The sequence below is a fragment of the Poeciliopsis prolifica genome, unplaced genomic scaffold (genome assembly GCF_027474105.1).
Source record: "Poeciliopsis prolifica strain line A6 unplaced genomic scaffold, Auburn_PproV2 SCAFFOLD011, whole genome shotgun sequence".
In the NCBI taxonomy this organism is placed as follows: domain Eukaryota; kingdom Metazoa; phylum Chordata; class Actinopteri; order Cyprinodontiformes; family Poeciliidae; genus Poeciliopsis; species Poeciliopsis prolifica.
This window is the reverse complement of record NW_026562386.1, coordinates 1,583,572-1,596,746: the sequence shown is the minus strand read 5'-3', so window position 1 is coordinate 1,596,746 and position 13,175 is coordinate 1,583,572. Positions and strand designations below refer to the sequence as shown.

The following is a 13,175-nucleotide window of genomic DNA, read 5'->3' as shown; positions in this document are numbered from 1 at the left end:
TTTAAAAGTGTATAAAAAAATTTCAACTCAAAATATCAGCCTTTACAAAGAAAAAAACTTTATTTAAAGACAAAAATGCTTATTGCAATGTAGAATACAAACACATAAAGGTGGTAATTCCTCCGGATTATTTATAGATTCTGAGCCCAAGATCCTCCAAATACAAGTTGTCTCTTCCCGCCATGAACGTTGTGACCTTTCTGCAGTCCAGGTGCTTAATTACTTTTCTCCTCGCATGCACTGAAATGCTGCGACTTAAAGGTTAACCTCTCTTCGTTGGTATATGTCAAATAGTTTAAAATGAACAAAGGTGGATAGCCTCAGTAGTTCAAAGTGTTTGAAACCAAGTTGCAGCCTTCACAAAAAATCTCACATGAGAGGGAGCCTAAATATCACTTTCTTCTGATGAGCTAAATGACAGATTGTGAACGACTGAAATGTGTCGAGATAAGTTTCAGGTTGACGCATTAAAAAAAAAAAAGGTGTATGCAGAATAATGACAGGCTTATCTGTAGCAAAGCCAAAAGTGATGACTAGCTGTAAAAATAACTAAAAATTTGATTTAGGATGCCACCTTGGATTGCAAATTAAATCCCAACAATGGTGCATCTGTTTTCAGTTGAAAATAACAGTTTAAAACCTAATGTAATCCATACTGATGCAGACTGTAAATCAGTTTTACACAGAAATAATCACCATTACAATCTATCAGAATTTTAAACTATTTGCACTGCAAACAAATTGATTGCTTATTTCTGCTTTAGTTTTTCAAAACACCAATAACTGGGCAATGATTTTAAAAGTGTGCAGGTCACTGACCATGTCCTTTATGCTCTTGTTTCTGGGTTCAGAGGTTTCAAGCCAAACTCAGCAAGGTGCAGGTGGAGGACACACTGGAGGCACGCTCATGAACCATGTTGTTGTTGTCTAAAATTCCCGAGACAAACTGTGCTGATGATCTGCTGCTCCACCCAAAGGCGTCTGCCAGTTCAGGACAGATGGCCAGAGCAACCCTCTGCAGAATAAGATGGAACTTCCTGCGAAAGTTTTTGTTTATCCAGAAGTAAAAGATGCAGTTGAGGAAACCATTGGAGGTTGGGAGCCACACCACAACAAACTCAATCCACTCTGGTACTGTGCTCCCAGAGACTGCTGTGGGACAGAAAATGTAGAATAAATATGAGTCAGCCTAGTGACAGAAACAACAAGTGTGCACAGCTCTCAAATAAAAATATTATTTCACTTTTCATCATATATAATTAATGGCGGTTTTTTGGACATATGGGGAAAAATGCCTCAATGCCCAGGACGTCATCTCTTCGTGGGCAGCGTGAGGCTCATGCACTACAAAGAAATACAGCTGCTCATTGCAGTCGATTAAGGCTGCAGGAATCTGATACGAATATCAGATTTTGCTCTAAATTAAAATTCTCTATCAGTTGTTTCCACCTTCTGGGCTGCACTTTATTTCCTCTACTTAAAATAATAGATAGCAAAAATAAAAAAAGAACATTGTATGCATTTTTGCCACTGATACAACCTATAACTTAAGCATAAAAATCTCAGTATTTTCTTGGAGAGAGATATTCTGCACTGATGACAAATGGTGGAGTTAGAAATATGCTAGTCAAGTGCATCCCTGCAACATTGTTCACTCATTAAATCATCAATCAGAAACTGATGAACAAGTGACAAAGTATTATTTACATTTTCAGACACATAAAAACTATATAAATTAAACATCTATCATGCTTCACCTGTTTCTAGTAATGACATTGGCTAAGAACAATTTCGAGCTTTACGGTAAATTAGCTCACGATCAAGAAGATGAGACTTAGTGGAACCAAGTAAAGTGCTTTATTGTTGGGCTTGTGATCATTTAGAAGAGTGCACATTTGCAGTTTAAATTAAGACTCTCAGCTTCACTTTGCAAGGATTTTCATCTGTATCTGATAGATTAGAGGCCTGCTTGAAAAAGAGGGAAAAAAAGATCTTCACTTCCAAAAATATTCTGCCACAACTCCACTTTCACACTGATTACTCCAAACCCGCACATGATCAGGGTGAATTAGAAAATAAATAAATAAAAAAGTCTGAGTCATCACCAGCCTTAAAAAAGTACATCATGCCCATGATTACATGAATAACTCTGACAGCTATTCCTCCCACAATCTTGGCAGAAACTGACATATTTGATGGGGGAAATGATGAGATGTTTAATTTTGAAAGACAGATGTCCGTCTTACGCATCAAAGAATAAAATATTTTCTCATACGAAGTTGATATAATATGCAAAAAGCATATATACACATGATCAATATCTAACATAACTGTAACAAAAGCAGAAATCTGTTCTGCATCATTCAGTACATGCAGCCAAAAATGACATCTGGCTGTGTGTCTCAAGTCATCACTGTGACACACAGCACAACAACTCTGTTAGAGGAGTTACTGATGCAAGAGCAATAAGTGACAAAAAGGTGCAACTCTGTTTATTAGAATATCAGCTAAATGCTATTTCGGTACTTCAATTCAAAATATGAAACTCATTATGTTGATTCATTTCAAACAGAGCAGTATGTTCCAGTTGCCATTTATGTAGCTAATGAAAACCCAAATAGCCTATTCTTTGGAGAATAGGCTACAACAAAAAGAGGATTTTCAACATTCGTAAAGGAAATGTTTTGACCTATCAAACCCTAAAGAAAACCACTGACTAGAAAGCAGTCTAGTAGACAGTGGATGACCCCTACATGAGAAGGGTGGAAAGCCACAATCATGGAAAGTTGAGTTGAAGGCAAGTGTGGTAGGACCAGGGGCACAGGCAACAGAGATTGTCACAGCTTAAACATAAAGTCCATTCAAGCAAGTTGGGAAGATTTTCAAGGTATGAAATGTGGCTGAAGTTGGAGCTTCAAGAGCCATCACACTAACATGTAGCCAGGATGTCGCAGCTGTATTTCTTGTGTTAAACCACACCTGAAACTGCTTGATGATTGTCCACCAGCAGTGGTGGAATTCAGTAAACATGTAAGAGAAAGCTAAAACTGTGAAATGAAATACACAAAAATGCACTTTCTATAAATTGTAGTGAATGAGAGATGTCTAAATAAGAAGCCACTGTGCGGGCAACAAGTTTGGAATAAAAGTTTGTTCATATTTCCACATTAAATCCTGTTTAGATGCGATGCTTTGCTTACCACTGTAGATCATAACCGCCATGCAGGGAGTCCAACACGTGTAGTACGCTGCCATCACAGGCACGAGCACTCTAGCGGCAACATTGTGCCTGTTGCGCAGCGCACAGCCGTATTTGCGCAGTTTTAGCCTCTGTCTCCTGGCCGCGCACCACACCCTCACGTTTGCATACGTCATGACAATGGAGCAGGGGAAAAATATTAAACAGGTCAAACTTAAGGTGTAGGCAACGTTTGTAGAGTAGGACGGGTTGCACACCAGCGACGCGGTGGAGAAGTGGACCTCGATGATGCCATCTGGGAATGTGACCGGCGACAGCAAGAAGAGAGGGAAGCACCAGGCGAAGGCGATGAGAAGCAGGGTCCTTTTCCTGGTCATAAGAGTGGAGTACTGCAGGGGGTAAAACACCGCGATGTACCGCTCAAGGCTGATGGTGGCCAGCGTGTACATGCAGGTGGAGTAGACGGTGGCGTTGCAAAACGCGACCACATGACAAAGAGCGTCGGGGCCCTCACTGTAGTCCTTCAGCAGACTCACCCAGAGGTTCAGGGGCATCACCAGCAACGCGAACGCGGAGTCCGCTGCGGTGAGAGACAGCAGGAAGTAGCGGGAGTTTCTGGACCAGCCTTCCACGGAGGAAGTGATGACCAGGAGAACTGCGATGTTTCCCAAAGTGATTATCACCCCCAGGATAATGATGACGCTTATTTTGACGGAGCGGTGGGTCAGTTCCTGCAGTCTCAGAGAGTATGCATCCGACAGGTTGGAGTAGTTGGAGGTGGAGAAGTTAAATGTTAGGTACATGGTTCCTTATTTAACTTAGTAAATCATGTATTTAAAAAAAAGTGTTGACAGGCGAGAAAAAGGAAACTAAACTATGAGTATAGATTGAGTTACATTGGAGAGAGAAGGAAAAAAAAACCCTGCAGGTTTTCTTTCAGACGCATGGGGCAAAAGGTCAGCTGCACACCTGCTGCAATCAGTGACGGGGAGTAACAGCCACTGCAGCAGCGCAACCTGCAAAATGCTTCATCTGCAGCAGTTCAGACTGAGAAACGCTGCGCACAGGAGTAAAATATTTGCGGAATAATTTATCTATTCAGCAATAAGTAAAATATTTAATTTCTGCTCAGGCTGAACAGAAATTTTCCTCTTAAGCCTGAAAAATCCCTCACCCACTGCAGCACATTTATGCAAAACCATAAATAATTATATATGGATATATAAAACTGTCCTCCTTGGCCAGCCAGTATATAAATATTTCACAGTATTAATTTAAGAAAGGACACAAAGAGATCAGTATAGTTGGAAACATTTATTCATTTGTATGTTTTTCTCCTTGATATTGTACTCATTTTGCATGTCCATCACTGACTGAACCATCGTCTCACTTTGCTAACAATGACAGCGACCTACAGGAAGGAAAGTAGGTCCAATATGGCAAACTTTCTTGAACCACTTCAGTACAAAATCCAGGTAAGAGTGCGCTAAATGTAACAGATTTCCATCCTCCCATCATCTTTACCCACTTATCTAATCACGTTCTCAGGGAGTGGATGGTGCCGATCTCCATCTGTCTTTGGGCGAGAAGTGGGGCACAGCATGAGCAGGTCTATCATAGACAGGATAAACAACCACTCTCCCACACATTCAGATAAATCAATGGACTCAACAGGCTTGTTTTTGGACTAGAAGAACCCAAGTTTGCACTGAGAGAACATGCAAACACCATGCAGAAAGAACTCGGGTCAGAATTTTAACTCGGGACAATAAAATCATCCTATTACAAGTGCAAACTGAAGCCAGTTGGAGCAGTTGTTTAGGATTATATTTACACACTTTTCTTCAAAAGGTCCCACAGAAATTGCAGTCTGATGTCTTACAACAAATCATGCTTAAATTTCTGCATTCTTTATAGCTGAGAGGTCGCTGCTAGTGTGAATCTGTCTAAAAGACTTTATGGCCCTAGGGAAAACAAAGGTTATCACTGACCTTTTTTATATATAATACTATACATATGTTGAATCTATGTTGCATGACTTTGTGTTCTTGTGTTTGTTATGATGTAAAGCACTTTGAAATACCTTGCTGTGCTATCCAAATAAAATGTTATTTGACTATATATATATTTATATGTGTATGTGTATTTGTATGTATATTGGATTAATGACATCAAACCAAAGTTGTATTGTTTTTTGATGAATTTTTGTCTACATGAATTTCTTAGATTTTTGGAAATTATGCTCTGTGAAGTTATCAATTAGTAACCTTACAGAAATAAAATCTCCGGCGTGTGGTATGGTGGTGCAGGCGTTAAGCACAACCCAGGTATGGAGGCCTTAGTTCTCAATGTGTCTGTCTCAGGTTCGATGCTCGGCAACCTTTGCCGCATGTCTTTCCCCCTCTATCATTACTAATTTTTCTTTCAATTAACTATCAAAAAAAGCCAATAAAACCTTAAAAAAAACATTTCCCTGAGTTAGAAGAAAATTAATACAGTGGCTGATGACAAGCAGCTAATATGTTTGTCATTTTAGCTATTTAAGACAAATCAAACCTAAATGTTGAGATTCAATGGTAAAATAGCAAATGTTAATTTTTTTCATTCTCACAACACTGTTGTGTTTTCTCACCCTCACAACTTTCGTGTCACTCCACTATTTTTACATTGGCAGAAGCTGCCAACTGTATTAGTCCACCTGCTCAGCTGATCCGGTGTCCATTTGGATAATTTCAAAATGTACCATCTTTGATGCCATTTCACAAGTGACAGCCTGTAGCAACATCCAAACGTTAACTTTGCACAGGTGGACAAGTCACAGCTGATGAGGTTGATAAACACGGCTCACGGCTTTAACCATGGCCACTTTATCAGAGTAACACCAACGTTTTTCTGAGACAACAGGAGCAAACATGAGGACAGTCTGTTGTGAAGGTGAAAATTGTTAAGAAAATCATGTTGAATCCAATGCGTTGCCCAGGTCTCTCTTGAAAATGAGATCGAGATCTCAATGGGATTTACCTGGTTAAATAAAGGAAATAAAATTTTAAAAAATGCATATGAACATTTTCATTTAGATGGTTTACATGTCCGAAATCAAGCTTTCCAGTGCATAGTGGATTTGCTAACATTTCTACAAATTCTGAGAGATATATTACTGATAAAAAAATGAATCATAAGTTCACAGAACCTTTATTAAAAAAACCCTATGGTGATGGGTATTTGCTGTGATTTAATCTGATAATTACAGGTTCTGGTTTAGGTTTTATGAAACTTTATGCAATGTCCTCACTGAACCTGTTTTCTCCATTTGCATTTCTGCTGCAAAACTACTGTACATGTTGCATTTATGGGTGACAGTGGTAGGAGTTCATCCCGTAATGGTGGGTTGCCAGTTTGAGCCCCTGCTCCATCTGCCTCCATTACTGTGTTGTTGGGCAAGACAATCCACCCGCCTTGCCTGCTATTGGTGGTTAGATGGCCCGGTTGCGTGAATGTGTGTGAAAGGGTGAATGACTGAATGAAGCGCTTTGGGGTCTTCTGGACTTCATAAAGCTATAAGTAAAGTCTGTTTACCATAAGATGATTTCTTTCTTCCTACATACTTTGATATTTAATTTGTTTTTCACATATGAAAAGAAAAGAGAGAAAATGTGTTCTTCCTCATTTAGCAGGAAAGATTGCTCATTCTGTGTCTATAAAGAGAAAGCAAATGTAAAGTATAAAATGTTTTCTTATAAGTCTAATGAAGATGTGAAAATGGCCTTTTTAAAGTTTCAAGCTATACAATTTCACTGTATGCTTTTAGTATAGCTATAAAACCCACATTTCCATTGCTGCTGTTAACCTCAGACACAAGCCCTGGAGGGAAGGACTGACTCATCTTAAATAGTCTTTAATCACTGGCAGAGATAAGATGTTACATAAAGTCAAGCTAAATATCCCAATTCCAATTATAGTCCCTCAGTTTATGGTAGAAATGATGGTGATTTCAGTCAGTTTATTGGCTTTTAGGAAAACACAATAATAGAGCTTAATTTTGTTTTTTACAGTTCAGAGCAAATTGAGAGATTGTACATTTCAAGAAATCCTTTAATTTCGCCAACATGTTCTATCTTACTGGAAGTAATTTAACATTTTGGAGCGTGACAAAGTCCATAAAGTAAAAGTAGCAACTTGGTTAACACTAAAGTAAATGGGTGAAAACATTTATTAAATAAGCAAACATTCATCGCTCCCCACCCTTGTTTCAGCAGCCGAATTTCTGTTTTGTATTCAGATGAACATGTACCCAAAGACCCCAAAATTCATGTATCCTACATAACAGCACTTAAAGGTCACATTTCCACATTATCTGATTCACACTGTAATGATATGGTAAAAAGGCTTTGCTCATTTTGCATCATCTTGTCAACAAATGTTGACAAAACTGAAGTTTTTAAACCTGAAATGTAGATGAGTGGGAGTGCAAAGTCCTGCAAGAGACAATCATTTTTAGTTATTATCCCTAATCTGTTCATTGTAAATTTAATAATTGAATACATGTTGTGCTTTATAAGAATGTTTTTTTTTCTTCCTACTCACTTGGCATTTAATTGATTTTCAAACTTTTAAACCCAAAAGACACAGTTTAACACAAAATGTGAAATCTATGATTTTCTAAAAAAAAATCTCATAGATAGGGATGGAAAAATGGATCTGCATGAACTAAACTTGGGAGCATATTTTGGAAAGTCGCTATACAAAATCCAAATAAAAATATGGACAGGGTAGATTACAACAGATTTAATTTCTCTCTGTGCCATTCACCATAAAGCTTGATGTTTTAAAATGTTAAAATGCTTTGTTTGTTGAACTTTTTAATGGAAAGAAGTGCATTGCAAACCATTTTCATAGCACTGTTCATTCATAAAACCAAAGACTTCAGAATAAATGTGAGACTGCGCTAATCCTGAGATATTTCATGTGACAGAGGGAGTGTGTTTTAATCTGTTTTTGTTTCTATGTTGGATCTGCATGAGTGGGTGCCAAAGCCAAAGCCCCACTTGCCCAAAGGTGCATGTTTGAATGTGGTTGATCCCAAGCGAACATGAGAGAGATGAAGAGAGAGGATGAATTCATACATGCTTGCAATTGAATATCCTGTGAGTGGGCAGCCTCCCCCTCTGGCCACCTACAGCGCAGCACTTCCTGATGTGGAGGTAGGTAGCCATCGATTTGATCTGTGCATGTGTGCTGGTGTGTGAGAGGGGCTGTGTGGGCAGTAATGCTATCTAATTCTACCAGCGAAAGATGATGCATGATGTTTGGTGGAGAAATGCAGTAGGGAGGGTTTGATGGGTGATTGCGTAAAAACTTGGAAGTCGACGCTGACACTATGCCTAAAAGATAGCAAGACTGGAGACAAAACTCAACCTGACAGGTTCAAAAGTTCTGAATGCGATGTCTGTTTATACAATGCTTTATTATATGGAATCAATACTGAACTTTGGTTTGGTCAAAATCAACCAGAGAGTGAAGGGGAGAAAGCCCAGAGTGTGCTGGAAGTGAGGACTTTTTTCAAGCAGAATTTTGCAGGAAGAAAATAGCAATGCTAGGTCAAAACAAAAAATGTTACAGTATTTTGTTTTTGTTGATGAAGGTAAAGCTGGTGTGTTTGGGTCATGTCGATGTCAAATTTTATGCCTTTGTAGCATCACAGAGTCTAGAATGAAAGTGAGGTGCCTCTATGTTTCTAAAGATATGTTGTATTTGTCAAACATGGTGTCATGCATTATGGACCAACAATGACTTTATCTGGCCAAAGGACATTGTTCCAGGGATTGAGATGATAAAAAGAGAAAAAAAAACTTTAAGAAATTTACTACTATTTTTTTTTTCATTACTTTCAAATTACATACATTACAAATTGTGTCCTTTTGTGCAGTTTACTCACATTAAAATATGTTTTTTACCTGCAGATGTTTTAAAAGTGGAATAATTACTCTCTATCAGAAATCTTTAGTGTGACTATGAGTCATCACTGATGGTAACATTCACTAACCCTAAAAGTCCCTAATTATATCCAAAAGGGCACTAGTAGCCTTACTTATTTCCTGTTATTTCTCACATCCTACATCTTGCTCATTTTGTTAGCCTGCCAGATTTCAGTCAGAAGGTTGGGAGAAGGAGAATAAAATCTTTCTGTCTAGTTCTACTCTTCCACCAACCAGTGAGGTATCCCCTAAACAGAAAATGACGAAGAATATGAACTGAACATGCTTCTCTTTTTCTCGGCTAGATAATCAGTTTCAGGCTGAGCTCACAGAAGACCTGATATTAGTCCACTTTAATCAAAGTGTCCTTTAAGCCCTGTCTGCAGATATGGCTGCCTTTTATCAGCTTGCTCCTGATGGCTGTGCAGAGAAATGTTTATTGTGTGACGTCACTCATGTGTGCGTCAAACCTTTTGATGCCGAGTGGCCTGCAGTGAATATCAATGAGTCCGCTGAGTGAAAACTGTGGCTGAAAAGCCAGACTGTTGCAATTATACCAATAATTTTCTCCTCTGTCTGCCACTTTTGCTACCTCAGAAAATACACCAGTCCCTTAACATGCCTGCAGTTAACACCGATATGAAGCTAAGCAGTTTTAGGCAATCAGACGGTCATCACCAAGCATTTATATTTTCAGAATTGCTCTCTTGGATGCAGCGCACTGGGTTTTTCTGTTTCCTTCTGAACTGCAGCCTGAAGATACACAGTGAAACTGTTACTCTAACCCAGCAATGTAATTGATATTTCTATGCAGTTCCTACCAAACTCAAACCTTCTTGGAAGTCAGACTACCTTGTATATATTTTTTTAAATTGGTACATGGAAAAAAAAAAACTTCGGATACAGAAATAATTGAAAAAGTCATACTGTGTCAACAAGAAATTTGATCCACCAGTGCTATCAACTGAATTCTTATTACAAAATAATTGTTGACTTTAGTTAAAAATCAGTGCACGGGATTAAAAAACATGGACTTCCTATGGACATTTAAAGAAATGGCAACCAAACTTGGTTCTTTTCTAAGACTTCCAGCAAAAAGCCATGATCTTTTGCTCAGCAGGAGTATTTTATTTTAAGATATGGTGTAGAAATGTCAGAAATAAACTCAAAAGAAATAAACTGTTTAAAGGGACTTTTCTGAGATTTCTAACTTGCTTTCTTCCATGTGCTCTCTCTCTCTGAATTCAATTAAAAGGTGTTTAAAAAAATGAAATAGGTTATGAACCACTGTTGATATTTTATTCAGAAGAAAATCAATGTCTGCTTTCATGTAACAAGTTATAAAAAACATCCTGAAATGAAATCTGTTTATCAGAATGACACACATGCATGTTGACAACAGTAACATGTAGTAACAACTAATCATACTCAATCATATTTTGGTGAGATTTCTTATAATGTTTCTGAAAAGTAATTTAAGAAGCTCTTATATTATTTGGGTTCTCATAGATAACAGCAGATAAGTTCAGGCTGAAACTGAGTTGAGTATGACGGAGAAAGCTGCTTATAAAAACTCAGAAAAAACAACCACTGCACCTCCTCTTCTACCCGATCTTGATACAGTTAAAATAAATACAATCAGATGACAAAAACACTGAAAAATCATTCGACTCTTCAATATTAACCAAAATACTAAGAGTTTGTCGTCTTAGGTAAGTTAAACTAAATATTTTTTATGGTCTATATTGTACTTGTTTTTCTGTCAGATGTCACCAGCTTGATTGTTACACAGATTCATTCTTCAGCCTTTATTTATCCAGGATAAAACTCACTGATATCAGAGATTTCGTTTACAAGAGTTTCCTGTCAACAATACAGTGTTTTTTGTTGCAGTGGAATGAATCATGAATTGTATTTTAAAGACCAAAAAGAAACAAAAGAATTAACATTATGCATTTACTGTCAATTTTAGTCAAAACATTATATCAAAGAAGGAAGAACTCAATAGATTTATCTTCACTCTTAAAACAAAGCCAAATCTAATTTTAGATGCCACAGATGCAATCTTACTAAAGGGAGGTCGATTGCATAAACATGTTCATCTTCCAAATTTATGACAAGCAGCAGACAGAGATAAGCAATGTCTTCAGCCTTCATCCATGGGCTCAGATGGACCAACCTTAACTGAATTTGTTATTTCAGTTAACATAGCCTCTCAAAGACCTTTCCACCTGCTACCAACCCACTGACTGTACTACGTCATAAGGGCAGCCATGTTGTTTGAGGGAGTTGCAAATATGCAACTTTTGCTTAGGACAGAAAACACAGATGAACCATACACAGATTTTCCCTGAAATGCAGGAACTAAAACATGAAGATGAAACTAAAGAGTCAAACAAGCATGAGTAAAAAACAGCTGCTGTCTTCACCAGTAACACTCATTAGTGACATTATAAAGCAACCGCAGCCCACCAGCCTGCTCCCTAAGTCCTCGCTTCCCTTCAGTCTACATCGCCTCCTGTTATGGATTCACTGTTGTATATCTTTAAGTGAGCTGGGGGAGTTGTGTGCATTAGGATTTTCTGGGATTTTATCCCCAGATGAAGTATATTTACCTTTCCAATATTAGTGTTTGGTCTATTCTCACAGTGAAAGTGAAAAATGAAAGGGCACAAGATGGATATCTTTCATCTAAATATCACAAAACACATTACATAAAAGACTGACAGAAAAAAAAGCTCCATGAACAGCTTGACAGCATAGCATTGTTGTTCCCTTGTTTGATAAAATTGTTTAGTTTATTTACTTCTTTTAAAGCACCAACAGAACCGATCTCTCTGGTTGCACAAAGGCACATCTATGAGATGTGTGTCAGATCTGTTCAGAACAGACTGTCCTGTATTTGTTAGTTTTCTCCTGAGTCAGAGAATAGAATAGTCTTTTATTTGCCTCTTAGAGGGGAATATTCACAGTATATTAGCAACAAAGTGAAAGGCAAAGAGATACACCTTAAAATAGTACAAAAGTACATACAAATAATAATGGAAATAATTTTTTTAGAAATATTCTCTAAATAATGGAAGTGAGGAAACCTGTTTTATTTTGCTTTATTTGCCCAATGTTTGTGAAAGAAAGAAGAGTCTGAGGTTGCCGACTAGTGCTGCCAGAATACAATATCAGGGAGTTATCTTTGAAAATTATTGTAATACAGTTTTATGAAGTAATGTGCAACAAATAAAATATTTTAAGCTATATTCCAAACTCACACATAAAGACACATGCTAGCCTTCTGTTAGTGTCAACAGAGCTCATAGTGTATTTATTATTAATAAATGAATTTAACAACTAATCAGACATCTTGATAATCAAGCTTCATATAAACACTTAACAAAAAAAATCAATTTATTCGATTGTTTTGTTTTTAAGAAAAGCGATTCTACAACAAAGTCAAAGTTATTATCACTCTGTTCCCCTTCTTATCATGATGCTGTCTTAAAAAACAAACAAAAACAAACACCTGTTGCACAGGTTTAAACATTGTTTAAACATGAGTAAATGAAGAACATTTTGTTGAACATCAAGTGATATCTCTGACATTTGTGTGTTGCTTTTCAAGCTCTCCTCTGTGAATCGCTCATGTAAACAGGAATAATACTGGTGGAGTTCACAGTGGCCTGCTGCATTATGACTTGCTATATAAGTTTACTATGATGTCACTGTTACTATGTTCAACGAATATTCATCTTGCTATAAATAGCAAGATTGGAGAAATGTCAATGTTCTAAGAGTGTTCCCAAGAGGACAAATAATTATTAACTGAACTAATCAGACAGCTGAGATGGCTTTAGGAAAGTAAAGCCTCTACCTACTGCGGAGTATGAATAGATGGTGCTATTACTGGGTCAATGCTGTAACGATTGAGTCATACTGTAGTTGCACTGAGTCTGCAGCAGTGTATGTGGCGTGTGAATGTCTTTCAGCCGCATTGAAATGAAAGGCTG

At 37.6% G+C, this 13,175-nt stretch overlaps 1 protein-coding gene across 1 annotated transcript; it reads right to left on the bottom strand.

The window, feature by feature from the left end:
• zgc:162592 (uncharacterized protein LOC561993 homolog) lies at nucleotides 1-4,002 on the bottom strand. Its single transcript, XM_055036880.1, has 2 exons — nucleotides 3,201-4,002; nucleotides 1-1,152 (listed from the first exon to the last, which is right to left on the bottom strand). Exons 1-2 carry the CDS (start codon nucleotides 4,000-4,002, stop codon nucleotides 857-859), a joined length of 1,098 nt encoding a protein of 365 aa, XP_054892855.1. The 3' UTR covers nucleotides 1-856.
• Between the last annotated feature and the right edge of the window lie 9,173 nt (nucleotides 4,003-13,175).

Bases quoted from the DNA above. Each gene is read 5' to 3' on its own strand.
- zgc:162592 (XM_055036880.1), bottom strand. From the start codon at position 4,002: ATGTACCTAACATTTAACTTCTCCACCTCCAACTACTCCAACCTGTCG. The intron at 1,153-3,200 runs GTAAGCAAAGCA...TCTGTCCCACAG, and splicing joins GGCGGTTATGATCTACAGTG to CAGTCTCTGGGAGCACAGTA.